Genomic DNA, 20664 nt, shown 5'->3' with positions numbered 1-20664 from the left:
CCTCTGTTGCATGGGAAGAGTGATAGAAAATACTCAGATGGTTCTAGTTGCCCTTTCCGCAATATCGCCTGATGTGCCCATTTTTGTTTATTTATTTATTTTTTAATCTGGAAGTTGTAAAGTAAGCAGAATAAATGGTAAGTGCTTCTATTTTAGTCCATATGAGTAGAAACTATATTATTACACACTCAGTAATGCTAGTTTTCTCCCCTTCCTTTCACTGTGGATGACTGAGGGTTAGAGACACACACACACACACACACACACAAGTCTAATTAAAAATTGGTAAGTAACACCTTGAGTTGTTGACACAATTAAGAAAAAGCTTCTTTGCTTTTCAAGTGTGGAGTACTCATGTGAAATGCCATCTTTGACTGGATTCAAATGCAGATGTTTGGGTAAAAAATTGATCTGTCATTTGCATACAAAAGCAATCAGATTTGATTACCTTGTTGCGTTTGAAGGTCAGCAACATTGCTGTTAGCTTATAAGTTATAACATTATAACACCATTGCGGCACTGAACTATGGGTTCAGAACTTTCAAAATTTTCTGTTCTGAGTTGTGTGAAACTGAAACTGGTGAAAATCGAACATTCTAGGCGGGGATTGTTCAAATGGAGAGAGTTGATGGGCTGGTTATTCTATATTTATATATATAGTGTGTGAGTTCATGGGTTTTATGGTGGTCTGTGTGTGGTTGGGGGAGGGGGCAGGTTAAAAGTTCCGTATAAAAGTTATGCGTGACTGTGAGCAGTGTATTTGGAAAAATTTCAGGCTTGATTTGCTTTTAGCATTGTCCATGTAACTCTCTTTGTGTGTGTGTGTGTGTGTGTATGTTGTCTGGTGGGGGATGTTTTTAAATTGTATGTGTAAGCAGTGCATTTGCAATTTAGATTTTATTTGTTTTTAACATTACATTCTTTTATCCATGACGTATCTATGCCAAGCCTAAGACACAGTGGATATGAATTTACTGTCCCAGTGGTCATTAAGGGCTATTTAACAAACTTTTTTTAAGCTACAAAAAAGTATGTTTATCTGTGCATCACATTTGAGACATTAAAACATACAACATGCAATTGCTGGGTTATTCAGACAAATCAATTTTTTTTTCTTTTTTTTTTTAAGCAAGTAAAGAATCTGTCATTTGTAAGGTTAAAAGAGCCAATGTGTCAACATCATCAGCAGGTTCTGGGTTCTTCTGTAGAAGAGCTAGTCTGAAACCAGAGTTGTACCTTTTTCCTTTAAACATATATTCATTTATTTATTGATTTCAGAACACAATAAATAGTTCTGTGAGTAGTTCTTTGTATTATATATATTTATAGAGAGAGAGAGAGAGAGACCTGAATTTTTGACTGAATTACCTACCCACAAGACCTGTTGTTTTTGTTTAAATTAATGACGATGCTAGTAAGATCTTGTCATTGTCTTACCTTTTCCTTTTTCACTTGTTAATGTCAGATCCCCCCAGAAATGTGCACAAAGCACCATATATATTATTTTTTGTTTTCTGAAGAAAAAAAAATGGTATGTTGAACTTTGCCGTATGCAGGGCATTGGCATCTGTTCATTTTGATACCTCTCCTTTGATACATCCTTTGCACATGACTGGTCATGATTTATATGCTGGTTCACCAGTGCCATATTTTGTTTATTAGTTTTAGTTATTAGACACTTGTGGCTGTCACAGTCTCTCTTGTAGTGAAGATTATCTCTTCTTGTTATTTTTCCTCTGTGTACTTTGCAGTCCTTATCTGGGTTTTTCTCTATGTAAGAAAAAATAAGTGAACAAGACAGTGACCAAAACACTAAAGGAGAAAGCTATCATGTCTGTGTCTGTGTTTTGGGTATTATTAAATTTTGAATTTTGAGCATGTTTGTGTGCGTTTTGGGGGTTTTATTAAATTTTGTGCATGTTTACGGCCTGTTCTTCATTGAAAGATGAATGCAGTATATTTTTATCAATGAGGATAAAAAATATTATTTTTCTGCATTGAACAGACAGCTGGCAAAGCTGAATCCTGAATAGACATGAAGTCACACATGCATTTCATAATTCTTGGCCAACTATGCCTTCTGTATTGACTGAAGGCAAAAGTGAAGCTTCTGTTTGCAGGTGAAGGATGACAGAAATGTCGTCAGTAGCCTCAGTGAAACTAGCACAAAACAGACACAGGACACCAACAAAGTAAAACTTACATTGTGAGAGAAAGGAAGAAATGAATAAGCCTGAAAACAGAGTTATGAAAAAGAAAAAAAAAATTATAGTGGTGCCAGAGGCAGGATACTATTAGAAAAAGAGAGAGAAAAAAGGTGAAGCTCCTCCACATTCACTGATATACTGAAGACAGCCAACAGGATCCCTGTTCATTCACTGATATACTGATGACAGCCAACAGGATCCCTGTTCATTCACTGATATAATGATGACAACCAACAGTATCACTGTTTATCCACTGATATACTGATGACAACCAACAGGAGCCCTGTTCATTAACTGATAAACTGAAGACAACCAACAGGATCCCTTTTCATTCACTGATATACTGAAGACAGCCAACAGGATCCCTGTTCATTCACTGATATACTGATGACAGTGAACAGGATTCCTGTTCATTCACTGATATATATAATAAATATATACTGATGACAACCAACAGGATCCTTGTTCATGCACTGATATACTGATGATAACCAACAGGATTACTGTTCATCCACTGATATACTGATGACAACCACCAGGATCACTGTTCATTCACTTATATATCTACTGATGACAACCAACAGGATCACTGTTCATTCACTGATATACTGATGACAACCAACAGGATCACTGTTCATTCACTTATATATCTACTGATGACAACCAACAGGATCACTGTTCATTCACTGATATACTGGACAACCAACAGGATCACTGTTCATTCACTGATGTACTATCACTGTTCATTCACTGATATACTGGACAACCAACAACATCACTGTTCATTCATTGATGTACTGATGACAACCAACAATCACAAATAACTGTTCACACTCCAAGGGCTGGCAATGACTGCTTCCAATATGAAGGCAACACCAGTTTATGGGTTTGGCAGTTTTGTTTATCCATGTCTCTAATTTTAGTGTACACATTTTGCTTGTTGTGCTTTCCAATGCATGAACTCAATTTGTCAAAATCCAGTCATTTTACAGCCTTTCAATTACATCAAGACAACAGACACAAAAATCTTCACCGTCTGTGAGTTTATGGCAACACCACAACAAGATGACTTCTCTCACAAAATTTATTTCAATTCTTCCACACTACAGTGAAAAAACAGCTGAGTAGTAAATACAATTATCTGATTACAAAGTCAAACAGGTAAATATGTCTATACTACTGCCAATACCAGTACATGCTTCGCTTCAGATTTTGTAACATATAAAAACTGAAGAAACAAATTTGATGATTTTGTGTACAATTTTGATTTTCCATGATAATGATGCGAATGTCAGATTAAAGACTGGGGTTGAGAAGGTTAGGTTCGTGCCCGTTCATACTGATCTAAAAAGTGATGCATTAACATCAACGGTAAAGTGAAATGACCAGGAAAGGAGGAGGAACGATGGAGCATCAAGCAGATATCTTCCCCTTTAATCAAAATCATACGAAGTTTTAAAGCAAGTTTGGATGCAAATAATCATTTAAAAAAATTTAAAACAAAAATAACAAACCTAGAAAACTCAATTTGTGCTCTCACTATGCTAGTGATGGAGTATCAAGCTGTTGTCTTCACCCTTTAATCAAAATCATACAGTTTCAAATCAAATTTGAATCTCAATAATCATTCATAAAATTTAACAACAAAACTAAAAGCCCAAATTTGTGCTCGCACTATCTTTCCCTTTAATCAGAATCATAGTGTTATATATTTCATTTTCATTCAAATGATCATTCAGAAAATTTCAAGCATAAACAACACGCCCCCAAAAAATCAAATTTGTGACCACAAGGCAAGAGCCCCTTTCTCTCACCCTTTCGACAGGTGGTGTAGGGGGAGTGGTGGTAGGGTTGTTGGCTGCCTGCATTGTATTCCAGCCTCTAAACTTGAAAGGAGGGGAAAATATTTCCACCCTCTGATTTGTCAAAATTTCCACCACAGTAGACATGTGAATTCTCAATTAAATATATCTAACTCCTTCATGTCACCAGCTGAAGTGCTTCCTAAAGACCTTTTTTATTTCTTCATCTTGCAAATGAGACACGCTCCTGTCAGTGCCATGATCCCCTTTCTCTTCATATATTATCAGAGAGAAAAACCCACAATGTTCACACATTAGAACACAAATGGAAAACATAGAAGCATAAATGTCCATTTTCTACAGTAAATCATTCTGTTTCAGTCCCAGGCTGCCACATTTAGGGTTTCACGCACAAGCTGCATTTATTATTATGCACACAAATATTCCATGTATATTTCCATCATAAAAAATTTTCATGGGTTAAATAAAATTTAAAAAATGACAGTAATACAATAATTGCAATTATTATGAACAGAACACTGAAAAAAAAACAAAAAAAAAACCATTAAAATCTCACAATGCGGACAGCTTGGGTGTTTAATTAAACAGCTGGAATTATGTTTTGAAGAAAAAAAATCACTGCCTCAAAACAAAGCAGAAGAAATCAAAATTCTGTAAATTTTGTTTATCACAATGCACCAATACAAAAAACAAAAAAACAACAAAAAAACATGATTACAAGTAGTATTCAAATAAACATCACTCAAAACAGTACAATCATATAGCAAAGCAAAGCGATTTTTTTTTCTGAGAAAAAAGGTTTTATGTTTTTCTAACAAAATATGCACCAATACAAAAAACAAAACATGATTATAAGTAGTATTCAAATAAACATCAATCTAAACAGTACAATCATAGCAAAGCAAAGCGATTTTTTTTCTGAGAAAAAAGGCTTTATGTTTTTCTAACAAAATCATCCATAACTCAGAAACCTGTCAAAAAACGTTTTCTTATTATATGAAAATACTGTTACAAAAAAACAACAACAAACATAATTATAAGTAATTCAAGTAGACAGCGCATAAAAAAGTAATCTGGAGACTTCAAAACGCTGGCCAATTTCTGGTCTCTTTGTAAACAAATGGTATGGCCAATGGGTAAAATACAGTAAATTATCACATTTTTCAAGGTTGGTTTCAACATCTAACACATTCCACCTGCCATCAAGTCCACCAACATGGGTGATTGTAAAGAACATACCAGACTGTTGATTAAAAAACAACAACAAAACCCCACCAACTTGTGCTGCATGCCAAATGTGTCACAATTTACGTGTTTGATATCGTCTAAGAAGTGAATATGAAGTGAGTGGAAGTGTCGCAGACCAGTGTGGTAGTTGAAGGGTGTGGGTGTGGGTGTGTTTGTGTGTGCGTGAGCATAAGAGCGTGTGTTTGTGTGGCTGGACAGGAGTTGGGTGTATACATGTGTGTGGGCAGGGGAATGTCATTAGTTTACATGTACATGTTCTTTTTTTTTTCTTTTTTATCCCATGAGTGTGGAGAGAGGGCAAGCAAGGAGAGAAGTAGTGTCAGAACTGTCAAGCATGGAACAGGGTCAACATGAGGCGGGGGGGAAGAGGGGTTAGAGGGGTGGGGGCCAAAGAATGAGGAGGGGGAAGGGGGTTCCTTGATCACCGGTGTGCTTCTTCAATATAATCTGTATATGGTGTGCTGAGCCTTCAAACAACTCATTCTCTTTATCTTTCATTTCTTTTTTCTCTTGAAAAACTAGAATAAAAAGAAACAACAATAAAGAGTGGCAACTCTCTCCATTTACAAGGCACACAACTTGCCTGTAAATGGATATAGCTGCCACTCGTTACTGTTGTTTAATCTTTTACTTTCCTTGCCTCATTCTTATTTCATTTCGAGCTAAAAGGAAACAGTTTACAGACAACATTTCTACTGCAGTTTCAAAAAAACTGGGAGAATGCTGGACTGAATGCACGCAGAATTCCTTTGTACTACAATCAGGACTCGGTGTGTACACAAGGTACAGAAATATATGCATATATATTTTTGTTGTTTGGCTACTTTTACTAACAGTCTATTACACATAATCAGAAATCATTTTAAAATTCGTTTTTTTTTTCACATTTAATTTCTCTAATGAGAAAAAAAAAAGAAGCTATTCTGAATATGATTCTGATGATTCACTCATTGCTAACCAGTGTATTTCTTTCTTTTTTCTTTTTTTAAACTACACCTTCAAACTGTGACAAACTTCATTTTCCTTTCACAAATGTATAGGTAATGCCACTTTGTTACAGAAGTGTTCAAAGAATTTGAAAAAAAAACATCAATCACCATCATCATCATCCACAACAAAAAATCACATGGCAAATAGGCAACAAAAGCAAGAACAATGCATGGCACTGAAAAGATTTTAAAAAATGAATAAATAAATAAAAAGTATGAAATAAAACCACAAAAAATGTGAAATATCCATAGAAAAATCATAACAATGATGCATGAACATAAGCTGTATCACATACAAAATGCTGATTATAAAACAAAACACAAAAAACCCCAGTCATGGAAACGACAACTGCTCCATGCAATGTCCTAACCACCAGCAGAAAACAACATGGGCACTGTCCACACCCATTGGTCTAAAAACAGATGGATAGCGCATGCCTTCTTTGAGACCCTTTGCTGACTGAAGCCAACGGAAGTGTTCAATCAGCCATTTTGCTACTCATGTAAGTACAGTGCGAAGAGGCAACTTCATATATGTAGCCGAGCGCTCAGCTGGCTTTATGGCAAACTTTCACTTGCTCGCGGCATTAGTTAAGCTGACATACCTGTGCGTGCCTCCACAGCAAGTTTGCGCTAAGTGTCACTGCACTGTTTTCCTGTAATAACTTTGGTAAATAAACCATTGGAAGATATCAATCAAGACACAACATCTGGCATGTCATGGGGGCAAGCATCACATGATTTCATCGAAGATACATGATTACAGTTCAGAAACTACCACCAGTTGGCAGACAACTTCTCAACGGACTGACAGCTGGATACGAGGAACAATATGGCGTCCAGTTGGCTTCAGTTTTCCTGGCCAATGAGCTATCCATCAATTTTTAGACAGTGGTCCACACCACCCACCCTGAGAGACAGATGCACTAGTGAAATGAGAGAATCTGAAGGAACGGGACTGAATCCCACACTCGCCAGAAATCCCCCCCAACACCCCTCTACTAGACCTTGAGTGGTGGTCTGAACACGTCATTTCAGTAAGATGATAAACCACGTGCAGCATGTATGCAGTGTTCGTAAAAAATAGAACCCACTGCAAGAAAAAGGCTGTTGTCCCTGGCAAAATTCTGCCCAGCCCCAAACAAACAGGCATCAATCAACAAGCTGCGGAAGCGTCATCTGTCAGACTACACCACCCCACAGCACCGCCCTCTTTCACTGGGCATCCATCAAAGACTTGCGGCTGGGATCCTGGAAACAGATCAGCGAAACGGAGCCCTCTGGTCTCTTCGCTTTGTACCTGTAACACACATACACACACGCACTCGCATGAACACACACATGCGCGTGCACGAACACACACACACACACAGACATACCCAAACACTCACACACACAAACACAATACACTCCATACCAGTGTTAGAGCCCTTTATCTCTTGGGTTTCTACTTGCAATACACAGTTTATTCATTTGCGCACATGCACACACATACACACACACATGTGCACACCATACCAGCGTTGAAGCCCTTCTTCACCCCTTGGGTTTCTACCTGCAATACACAGTTCACTCATCGCTGACAGAATTATTTATCATTGGTTTTATACCTGCAATCTGAACTGTATCAACAATCAACACATCAATGGAAGAGCAATGCAGCTATTGCGTGAGGATAAACATTCACACAAACAACATCGGTAATGTACTTCCACAATGAACTACCATTAAAACCTGTGCCAGACAAACGCATGGTCCACCTGCAGTCTCCGCTCACTCAGTATGGCTTCACAACAAAGGAATTATTAACATCAGTACAGGACTTAGTAGGTGTTGTCCTCTCTTTGTTAAATCAAAGCAGGCACAACTGAATACCTGTGAAGTGACTCAGGAGCGGTGCAGGTTCTCCTCTGGTGTGTGGCCCAACACCGATAGTTCCCTGTGGACTGCCATCACTGGCACAAGCGACAGGGTGTGGGCATGTGTGTGAGACTCAGATCCAGCAGTGTGGGAGTAATGCCAGTTAAACAGTGCAGACAATGGGGCAGAAAAAACAACAACAAAAAACAAAAACAGAATCCACTTACTCTTGGCCTACGCGCACCAGCAGTGTATCGTTCTCTTCCAGGCTGTACTCCCTCCCTTCCACCGTCACCACGGACTTCCCCTCCTGTTGTCATGGTCACATCCACCACCCCCCAAGCACACACATTCACACACACACACATTCACACACACACACATTCACACACACAAACACGCACACAGAGTGTCAACACACAGCAATGTCACACATGTTCAGAACAAAACTAGTTGACAAACTCTGAATGAACATCATGATGCTATCCCAAAGCAATAACAAAAATCTTAACAATTATACACCTCAGAATAACACCAATGATGATAGATTTCATTCATTATTACGCTGTTCTCTTGTTTCTGAATATAGAAGAAAGGGCACTGCAACAGTTTCTGACCAAAATAACAGATCTGGCTTTTCAAGCAATATTCTTCATGCAGGCATCTGTTTGTGAGATCGTCATTTCAACTCCACATGACATATTCAAACTGACATTTTCAAGTGACCCTTTCCTTCCTGTTTCTGGTTTTTTTTCCCCCTTTTATTTTTTTAAGTGTAATGCAGTAATACTTCCAATGTGACAGTGACTCCCCTATGCTTAAGAGACATTTGGCAGGAAGTCTCAGGATGGTTACATAATGTGCATGAAGCAATAGTATTTAAAAAAATTAAAATAAAAATAAAAAAGACTGGCATTTACATCATGCAATTCTGTCATGATAAACTCGGCGCACTACGCAACTGACAGAAGTTTTGCATACAGTTATAATACTTAGTTATATTACTTGAAAAAAAAAAAAAAAGGACTGACATTTGTATCGGCTAAGTATGTGTAATTAAATACTTAGTTATAATATTTGGAAAAAAAAAAGATTGGCATTTGTAGAGTGCAATTATTTCATAGAAACTCAGTGCACTACATTAGTGATAGAAAATTTGTATAATAATTATAAAAATAGTAATAACAATAATAAAATACACTAATACTTTTTGGTAATAACTTTTTTTTTTCAAAATACAAAGGAATGGCATTTACAGCATGCAGTTCTTTCAGGATAAACTGAGTGCTCCACGTTAATGACAGAAAAAAAGACAGGATGGTTGAGGAAGCAGCAGAGGTGGGGTTTTGAGATGTAGGGGTGGGGGGCGGGGGGCAGTGCCAAAAGGATGGAAGAGGGCCGGGCATGAAGGAAGCAAGAAGAGGTGGACTGGTGGCCAAGTGGTAACACAAAAGCCAGAGAATCTGAATGAACGGGGTCAATTCCCACACTTGCCAGAATTTTCTCCCCCCCTTCCCCCCGCACCCCTCCATTAGACCTTGAGTGGTGGTCTGGACACTACAGTCCTTCAGATGAGACAATAAACCGAGGTTCCATATGCAGCATACACTTAGCAAATGTAAAAGAACCAACGTCAACAACAGTCGTCCCAGGCAAAATTTTGTAGTAAAATGCACTCTAATATACATGTGTGTGTGTGTGTGCGCGCGCGCGTGTGTGTGTGCATGTGTGTGTGCGTGTATGTGTGTGCATGCATGTTTCTGAAGCCTGACTGGACAACACAGGAAAGGCAGCTCTCCGTCAGCTCAACACATGTATGCAGCCTGTTATACAAATGACTCCACATTTGTAATGTAAAGCTGCAAACGTCTCCGCATTTGTAAAGCACATGGAGCTTGGCCCCTGACCGAGAGTAGGAGCTATATAAGTATCCCTAGCAGTCCCGAGGAAGGGAGGAAGGAAGGGAAGGAGACCGGAGAGCTCCAGGGCAGGAACTCACCACTTGCCAAATGAAGGTCTCGGCATTATCGCACTTGTCCGTGTTCTTCCCCTTCCCGTACACTGTCACCTGGTTCACAACAACAACAATGTTTTTTTTTCTCTTCAAAAATGAACACAGAACAAACACACAGACACACACAGAGACACACACATACTTTTCAATCCAGTCACTATTCTGTCACATATAAATAATGACAAAGAGTTTCTCCTTATTTAATATATTCACTGTATAAACAGACATATTCTCTTTCTTTCATTTCACTGATGGGTTTTTAATTCATACTATGTTTTTGTTGTTGTTGTTGTTGTTTTTTGTATGTGTGTGTGTGTGTGTGTGTGTATGTGTGTGCGCATGCGTGTGTGTGTGTGTGTGTGTGTGTGTGTGTGTGTGTGTGTGTGTGTGCGTGTGTGTGTTTGCATGCGTGTTGTGTGATTTTTTTTCTTCATCAGTGACAGGGAAACAGACCTGGAACTGATATGGGTCACCAAAGACTGAAATGGACCCCTCTGTGTCCAGCTGAGTGCGATTCTCCGCGATCCAGCGCCGCAGATCAAAGGGATCCTCCAGGGCGATTTTGGAGTTGGGAGTGACTGGAGGCTTCTTGGGTATGGTGCCTGCAACAACACACCAGCATTCAACCTTCAAGTAAAAAAATCCCCCCCCCCCCCCTCCAATGTCCCCTGGACAACTAACCTTCTCTTTAAAACAGAAGCATACAAGTCATGATGCTAAATTTTTGCAGCTGATGTGTAAGCATTTATGCTTCTCCTTGCAAACATACAGAAAAACATTGTAGGCTATCAACTAATATTACTATATTCTTTAATATATGTTTTTTTTTTAAATCCTTAAGCACAAAGCAAACCTGCTAAAATAAAATAAAATTACATGAAATTTTATATAATAAAGGAAATGATTTTTTTTTTTAACTAAAGAAAAGCAAAATTTAAAAGAAAAAAAAACAACAAAGTCTGAAAAAGCCCCTTTCAAACTTTATTTTGGTGCTGACAGTGATATCAATATTGCCAACATCTGAAATCTGTAAATGATAAGTTATTTTTCTTCTGTGGGTTGCAACTCCCACATCTGCTGCCCTTTACAAGTCACCTTTATTCATACAACCTTCCTTTTTCCGTTTTTTATCTATTTATCTGTTCCTTTTTTTTTTGTTTACACAGCCATTAAAATACCCAAACACTACTTTGGGGAAGGTGCAACCCAAAGATGTTCTTGGTTGATTGATTGATTGATATGGATACTTATATAGCGCCTATCCTCGGTCGGAGACCAAGCTCTAAGCGCTTTACAAATACGGGGTCATTTGCACAACAGGCTGCCTGCCTGGGTAGAGCCGACTTGACGGCTGCCGCTGAGTGCTCATCATTTGTTTCCTGTGTCATTCAATCAGATTTCGGGCATGCACACATACACACTCAGACAAACATGTAACATTTTACGTGCGTGACCATTTTGTTCATTTACCCCACCATGTATGCAGCCATACTTCATTTTCGGGGGTATGCATGCTGGGTATGTTCTTGTTTCCACAACCCACTGCATGCTGACATAATCCTCCATCATCTGACATGGATTACAGGATTTTTAATGAGTATATTTCACCCGTTGCCTGCCATGGGACGAAAGACTTATGTTCCTTTTTTTTTTTGCACTGTTGTACACCTACAGGACGTAACTCTCATGTCCAATTTTCATCAATTATTCATTGACGAAGGGAAACAACCTACTTTGTTCCTGCCTGTCTTCCAGACTGAACACTGTTTACATCCCTTGGACATGTATGTCGGACTCTTTGGTTGTGGGAAATTCTGAAGTCATTTGCAGACACCGCTGGTTAAAATAGACATATGCACATATACAAACTCATAAACTGATAAGCAGAACAGATTTCTCATATTTTAGAGCTAACTGAACACACTAAGACTGTGCTTTACCCTCATAAGTAACAAATATACATGCGCATGCCATGCAAGCAAACATGCATGCGCATGAATGACTGAAGCCTGACAAAATGACACAGGAAATGAATTATGAGTGCATAAAGGTTGCTCTCAGCTGGCTCTACCCAGGTATGCAGCCTCTTGTGAAAACGACTCTTGTATTTGCATAGCACTTAGAGTTTGGTCTGTGACTGAGGATAGGTGCTATATGTGTATCCACATCAATCATTAAAATGCTGGGTGGTCATACCTGGTATTGGTTTTCCAGTCTTGTGCTGCTCAGATTCAAAATATCTGAAACACAGACAACAATGATCAACAAATAGTAAAAAGTGGTAACTCTCTCCATTCACAAGGTACACAACTCCAAGTCAATTAATGGAGTGATGGCCTAGAGGTAACGCGTCCACCTTGGAAGCGAGAGAATCTGAGCGCGCTGGTTCGAATCACGGTTCAGCCGCCGATATTTTCTCCCCCTCCACTAGACCTTGAGTGGTGGTCTGGCCGCTAGTCATTCGGATGAGACGATAAACCGAGGTCCCATGTGCAGCATGCATTTAGCGCACGTAAAAGAACCTACGGCAACAAAAGGGTTGTTCCTGGCAAAATTCTGTAGAAAAATCCACTTCAATAGGAAAAACAAATAAAACTACACGCAGGAAAAAATATAAAAAAATGGGTGGCGCTGTAGTGTAGCGACGCGCTCTCCCTGGGAAGAGCAGCCCGAATTTCAAACAGAGAAATCTGATGTGATAAAAAGAAATACAAATACAAATACAAATGCTGCCGATTCAGCTAGCACTTTGGTAAATGACAGCTACATTGGAACAAACCCAAACACTTCCTCAAAAAATGAGGCACTGGGCCTGTCCTGATACCAATCATTTGACGTGCACACAGGAGCAATAACAGAAGAAATGTGAAAATATTAGCTTTTATTCCAGACTGGCATAGCCCTTTAATCCCAGTTAACAATGCGCCAGTAATAATTTGAGAATTCATTCTTGCTACTTGATTAGTCTCAAAACAATCAGCCCTGAACAATACTTTTTTGGTTTGTTAGTGAAGTCATGAAAACCCTTTTCTTCAAACACCATCAACTTTCTGTCAATGTTCAGAACAGTTCTGATAATAATCAGAGTATAGTATATTTCTATTGGTACTGCCTTATGTTCTTTCTAATTACAAGAAGAATATTTTGTTTCTGTGAACAACACAGTAGCAGTTTACTGTCAGATAACTTGCTGCACAGAAAAAAAATGCACAAGCACAAACACACAATAACATAGACAAAAAAACCAACTGCAGTGATAGTAACTGTTTTGACAAAACAGACATGGTAATTTGATAATTCTGACTGCTTTAAAGAAAATGACCAGCTTTATTTCAATAATGGCAATGTTATTAACACAATATATACCAGAGAAAATGACACCCTAACATGTGCTTGCATCATGGCTTTTGCTTGCTCATCTCTGTCCTCTGTCTGTCCTCTAAAACACTGCCTGGAAAGGCCATAATCATAGGACACTGTCTCAACATCCTTAAAGGGTTCAAATCCCAAAACAAGCCCTGCTTAAAAGACCACAAAACTCATGACAAACATTGCCTCCTTCATGTCCTAGAGTGGCCACAAACTTCAGGATAAAATGCTGACACATGTCCCTGGAGACAAACACTCAGGACAAATACTTGCTGCCAAACACACGTTCTCAGAGGACCACAGATCCCTGGACGATCAACATGCAGCTGTATTTCACAGCCACACGAGGTAAACAATGTGGGTTTGAGGCTAACTCAAAAAACATATACAATTCTTTGTTTGATTGTTTTTGTTTTGTTTTGTTTATTTTTCTTCTCTCGGTTTGTTTTGCTGAAATAGGTATGCCATAAATGAACTGACATGTTAAACACATGTCCCAAAGTAACAAGTGTCAAAGAAAGAAAAGTGAACGGGCTGAGATTGGTGTTGGTAACTGAATGACGCAGGAAACCAACAATGAGCGCTTACTTCAGCTAGTTCTTAGTTGGCTCTACCCAGCTAGGCAGCCTATTGTGATTCCGTGTTTGTAAAGTACTTAGAGTTTGGTCTCTGACCAATGATCTATCTTAAGGCACTATAGAAGTATCAATAATAATAATAATAATATTATTTTGTTTGTCTTACTTCTTTATGACAGGAGCCAGTTGAGTGCCCAAGTCCTCACAGTGAAACCACTCCTCAAACAGAGATTCCAATGTTGGTTTCCCATCCTTCTCCACATAGTACCTGCACACACACACACACACACACACACACACAACTCATGTTGAAACACTCAGACTGGACACGTACATACACCCATCGATAAGGGAAAACAAATAAAACTGCATGCAGGAAACAAACAAACGCAACAAATAAAACTGCACACAGGAAAGAATACAAAAAAATGGGTGGCGCTGTAATGTAGTGACTCGCTCTCCCTGGGGACAGCAGCCCGGATTTCACACAGAGAAATCTGTTGTGATAAAAAGAAATACAAAATACAAATACCTGATACACAAGCATACACATCCCAACATAAAAAATCTGCTGCAACAACTGGGTTGTCTGTGGCAAAATCCTGTAGAAAAATCCACTTTGATAAGAAAACAAATACACTTTTGCAGGCAGATAAAAAAAAAAAAAGAAGAAGAAGAAAAAAAGAATGGTGCTGCGCTGTAGAGACGTGCTCTCCCTGAGGAGAGCAGCCCAGATTTCACACAGAGAAATCTGCTGTGACAAAAGAATATTTAATAAACTATACAAATACAACACACGCACAATTACACACACTCAAACAAAAAGACACACACATACTTTAAACTTAATGATGGGCACTGAGTGGGCAAAACAGGTCACTGACACCAATCATACATCACCACTGACACCAATCACACTGACACCATACGTGCAGTGTCACTGACACCAACCACGCTGACATCAATCATACAATGTCACTGACATAAACCACACTGACACCAATTACACATCACTGACACCAACTACATCCACACTGACACCAGTCACACACCATCACTGACACCAATCACAGTGTCACTGACAACTACTACACTGACACACTGACAACAATCACACAGTGTCACTGACACCAATCACAACATCACTCACACCAACCACACTGACACCAACCACACTGACACCAATCATAGAGTGTCACTGACACCAGCCGCACTGATGCCAATCATACAACATCAATGACACCAACCACACTGACACTAGCCACACTGACAACATTCACACAGTGTCACTGACACCAGTCACAACATCACTAACACCAACCACACTCACACTAACCACACTGACAACAATCACAGTGTCACTGACAACAACTACACTGACACACTGACAACAATCACACAGTGTCACTGACACCAATCACAACATCACTCACACCAACCACACTGACACCAACCACACAACGTCACTGACACCAATCACAAGATCACTCACACCAACCATACTGACACTAACTACACTGACACCAATCACACAGTGTCACTGACACCAACCACACAGTGTCACTGACACCAATCACAAGATCACTCACACCAACCACGCTGACACCAACCACAATGACACCAATCATACAGTGTCACTGACACCAATCACAACATCACTCACACCAACCACACTGACACCAACCACACAACGTCACTGACACCAATCACAAGATCACTCACACCAACCATACTGACACTAACTATACTGACACCAATCATACAGTGTCACTGACACCAACCACACAGTGTCACTGACACCAATCACAAGATCACTCACACCAACCACGCTGACACCAACCACAATGACACCAATCATACAGTGTCACTGACACCAATCACAAGATCACTCACACCAACCACACTGACACCAATCATACAGTGTCACTGACACCAACCACACTGACACCAACCTCAGCCCATCCTTTTCCTCCATGGCACGCTCACGCTCAATGACCAGCCCAAGGGTGTTCGGCTTGCGCTGGGGGGAGTGGGGGATGCAAGCCGGCAGCAGGAAGATCTGCACACACACACACATACACACCACACACACACACTTCAGGATATTATCACCTGCGCATCCCTCCACTTTCTCTGCTATCAAGGACACCACCTGTACATTTCCAATATTCCTCTACACTCAGGCGCATCACCTGTACAACAGCAACCACCGCAAAAAGAGGAAAGAAACAAGTAATAACGTGAAAAGAATTTAAGACGCGGCAGAGTCTGTTCCAGTCATTCACATCAGCTGTCAAATCTCTCACTGTACTTTCATTTGCTCAAACCAAGGACCGAAAATGATAAAGAGACTATGAAAGGAAATGACCTTGTCTTGAACGAAACCAAAATTCAACACCAACAACATACAGAGAGGCAAGACCGGATTTCTGTATCTCATGATAAGACTCTTCAGTTTCAGTTTCAGTTTCAAGAAGGCATCAGAGCATGTGGTCAGACCCATTTTCACTACACCGCATCTGCTGAAAAAAATGAAGAAAAAAACCACACACCAAAAAATCAGATACCTGACATACCTATAAACACAAGGTGTTGATCAGGCCTTGAGAACCTATCACAGGTTTGTGTAAAACAATAACATAAAAATTAAAAAAAATTAATTAAATGACATGACAAAATAAACGAATACAGAAAATACATTAAAAAAAAAGAGAAAAAAAAAGACTATAAAAGATAATGACTTGCTCTGGAAGAAAACCAAAGTTTCACAACTATAATAATAAACAGAGGGACATGACAACATCAATATCTGCAACAGGTGTACAGGGTTAGAGTGGGAATGGTGGGAGGGGAGGGGGTGAACTGCCATAAATGAATATGGTTATCAACAAACTACAGACAATGATGAAAAAAAAACCCCAAAAAAAAACAAACACCAAAAAAAACACACACACACAAAAGCACACAAAAAGATCAAATAATGCATTCAAATGAAAAACTTGATCAAGAAAATGTGGAATAATGTTACAGCACAGACAATAAGGCAACAAACAAAATACAAAAAAACAATAACCCCCAAACAAACAACAACAGATAACCTAATGGATGCCTTCAACTGGAAAATGGATTCAAACAATGTGGAATGATGTAACCAAAACAACACAGACAATAAGGCAACAAACAAAAAACACACAAAAGGCAGCTTTTCCGATGAATTCAACTGGCAAACTGGATTACGACAATGTGGGATCCAGGAAACGAAAAAGAAAGGAAGAGAGAATAAACATGAAAAGATAAATGGACAGAAAGAAGACTAAAAAACAACAACAACAACAAAAAAACAAAAAGAAAGAGAGTGGAGCGACTCACCTCTCCTTCCTTGATGGGAAGGTCCCTGTGTTTGCCTTGTTCTATCACTTTGAGCACCATGTCTCCCTTCAGCATGTAGAACAGCTGTTCACACACACACACACACACACACACACACACACCATACACACACACACACAGACATCACACGCACATCACACACACACACACACACATCACACACACATCACACATGCACACACACACGCATGCACGCACACACACACACACAATGATATTCATTGTCAACATCCATCACTGTAGCATGTAATCTTACATCTGCTTATTCACACCCACATAAACATGATCAATCAATCATGAAGCAAGTCGAGTATCATCTGGTTATCATTTTTTCATCTATCAGATTTATTGATTGGTTTACAATCAAACATTATCTGGTTATAAGATTAATTTGATTGGTTTACAATCAAACATTATCTGGTTATAATATTTGATTGGTTTACAATCAAACATTATCTGGTTATAAGATTAATTTGATTGGTTTACAATCAAACATTACCTGGTTATAAGATTTATTTGATTGGTTTACAATCAAACATTATCTGGTAATAAGATTTATTTGATTGGTTTACAATCAAACATTATCTGGTTATAAGATTTATTTGATTGGTTTACAATCAAACATTATCTGGTTATAAGATTAATTTGATTGGTTTACAATCAAACATTATCTGGTTATAAGATTTATTTGACTGGTTTACAATCAAACATTATCTGGTTATAAGATTTATTTGACTGGTTTACAAGTATTTACTGTTTCATTTTGTGAACCTCAAAATTGCTTCCATGCATGCATCTGTCGGTTCTCTGTCAACTGCCCTTCTCTCCCCCCCCCCCCTCCCTGCCCCCCCCTCCCTGCCCCCCCCCCCCCTCCCCGTCCCTCCCCCCTTACTGCTTTACTGCTTTACACGTTGCGTTGTGGTGCTTCTTGAAGAGATGGGAGTGAGCCCTCGCTGCACTGTCAGTCATGAATTCCAAGTTGATGTGAAATCTCTTCTTCTTTTATCTCCGTGACTCGACCAGTGACAGGTTATGTTGGATGATCTGGCATGGGTAAGCCGGTTCAGGGGTACATCATCAACACCGCTTAATTTATTAAGAAGGCTTTAATCTGCCTGTGTGAACAATCAGCCTGTCTACCATATTTGCAGTGCTGCCTGTACCTCTCTTTGTCTTTTAGAATTCCTGTCACTGTGGTCGTGGAGTTATGGCCTAGAGGTAACACGTCCGCCTTGGCAGCGAGAGAATCTGAGCATGCTGGTTCAAATCACAGCTCAGCCACCAATATTTTCTCCCCATCCACTAGACCTTGAGTGGTGGTCTGGATGCTAGTCATTCTGATGAGACCATAAACCGAGGTCACGTGTGCAGCATGCACTTAGCGCACGTAAAAGAACCCAAGGCAACAAAAGGGTTGTTCCTGGCAAAATTCTGTAGAAAAATCTGCTTCGATAGGAAAAACAAATAAAACTGCATGCAGGACAAAAATACCAAAAAATGGGTGGCACTGTAGTGTAGCGATGCAATCTCCCTGGGGACAGCAGCCCAAATTTCAAACAGAGAAATCTGTTGTGACAAAAAGAGAAATACAATACAATACAATGCAGTAACAAATCTTTTTTTTTTTTTTGCTTGTATTTAGAGGGTTTTTTTTGTTGTTGTTTGTTTGCTTGTTTGTTTTGTTTTTCTTTCAAATTTCACCCACATTTTTACCCTCATTTGCCCAGTTTCCCCAAACCCTCCATTCATCCACATCTCCCACCCCTTCTAACCGATAATACTCAGATGTATTCATAAATACTTTTACAAAATGTCTTCAATCACCGATATGTGTGACGGGACATTAAACAAAAATTCCTTCCTTCTTTTTTGCTAGTTCTTTCCTCTTCTCTGTGGGGCCCATTTCAGCAGTATTTGACAGTCAGTTTTCACTTTCAAGTTTGGGGTTATTGATTTTTTGTTTCCCAAGGACGGTTTTTTCACACTTCTCTGACAGCCCCTAAAAGACGACAAGGCGGCGAGAAACTGCACACTTGGCAAGGCTCGCAAGCAGGCAAAAGCATATCAGCCTCTTCAGCTAGTACACTTCATGTGTGAACAGAAAAAGAGACTGCAGGTATGCTCCTCCTCACACACCCTTCCCACACTTATCTGTGACTGAAACATGGATGAAATAAGGCTGCAGGCAAAAAAACTGTTCCCATGATGTTAGTTCTGCCAGGTAAAATAAGTGGGAGTGTTACCGGTATTTTCCTAGGTAGGAAATTCTCCCTTCATCAGACAGAAATAAATTCCCATGGGAAGAAAAGACTGCAATGTGTGTATATGTGTGTGTGTGTGTGCGTGTGTACTGATGTGCAGTTTTCCTTGAAATGGTGAAATCTGAATGAGTTTCATGCATTCCAGTTCAAAAGTGATACCACACCGGCTTTGAAAACGAAAAGGAAGTTTCAGCCTGGCTGGCCTGCACCGGTAGGAGGAGTTTGTATTATACTCCATGTTTGGTGATACATATACTTACCATGTCAAACTGATGCAAACTAGGCCTATCGGTTTGCTCTGCTTGGCCAAATTTCGCGCAGCTAACAGTGAGAGGACAACCTGTCTTGCCTGGTCCGCTCTTAGCCAATCAAATGCCTCTAAAAGCTACAAGCGCTGAACCATTCTGTTGGCCAAGGCGTTTCAGCCTGGGTGGCCTGCACCGGCTTGGCATTTTATCACACAAGAGTTGAGCTCAATGACGAAGGGCCCATGACAAATGAGGTTGGGCTACAGAATTATGTCGACTTAATTAGACAACCCCAAGCAAGGTTGACTAAAGTAGGGACAACTAGCACGTTGACACAGTTTTTTTTAGAGTGTTTAAAATTTCTTTTTCATTTCTTGTTTCCTTTTTGATTTTTTATTGTCTTTTACTCTTTCACTGTTTTTGATTGGTGTGTGTGTGTGTGTGTGTGTATTGTTGTGTGCATTGTTAAGTATACTTACTGTTGTCAGGTTAACTATTGTCAAGTACATCTACTGTTGTTAGGTGAACCATTGTTAACACATTTACTGTTGTTAGGTGAACCATTGTTAAGAACACTTACTGTTGTTAGGTGAACCATTGTTAAGTACACTTACTGTTGTCAGGTTAAACATTGTTAAGTACACTTACATACTACACTGAAGATTCATACCTCACTA

At 39.4% G+C, this 20664-nt stretch overlaps 1 protein-coding gene across 1 annotated transcript in view; it reads right to left on the bottom strand.

The window, feature by feature from the left end:
• Nucleotides 1-3273: 3273 nt before the first annotated feature.
• Nucleotides 3274-20664, bottom strand: part of LOC143295733 (3-hydroxyanthranilate 3,4-dioxygenase-like) — a 20454-nt gene continuing 3063 nt past the window's right edge. Inside the window, exons 3-10 of the mRNA XM_076607353.1 lie at nt 17458-17541; nt 16041-16147; nt 14255-14356; nt 12338-12381; nt 10595-10743; nt 10127-10195; nt 8355-8437; nt 3274-7567 (exon numbers count right to left, since the gene is read on the bottom strand). Coding sequence (XP_076463468.1) covers nt 7483-7567; nt 8355-8437; nt 10127-10195; nt 10595-10743; nt 12338-12381; nt 14255-14356; nt 16041-16147; nt 17458-17541 — 723 coding nt within the window. The 3' untranslated portion in view covers nt 3274-7482. The remainder of the gene's footprint in view (nt 7568-8354; nt 8438-10126; nt 10196-10594; nt 10744-12337; nt 12382-14254; nt 14357-16040; nt 16148-17457; nt 17542-20664) is intronic.

Source organism: Babylonia areolata, chromosome 21 (assembly GCF_041734735.1).
Source record: "Babylonia areolata isolate BAREFJ2019XMU chromosome 21, ASM4173473v1, whole genome shotgun sequence".
Taxonomy (NCBI): domain Eukaryota; kingdom Metazoa; phylum Mollusca; class Gastropoda; order Neogastropoda; family Buccinidae; genus Babylonia; species Babylonia areolata.
Note: the sequence above shows the minus strand (reverse complement) of the source record. Positions and strands in the feature narration are given on the sequence as shown.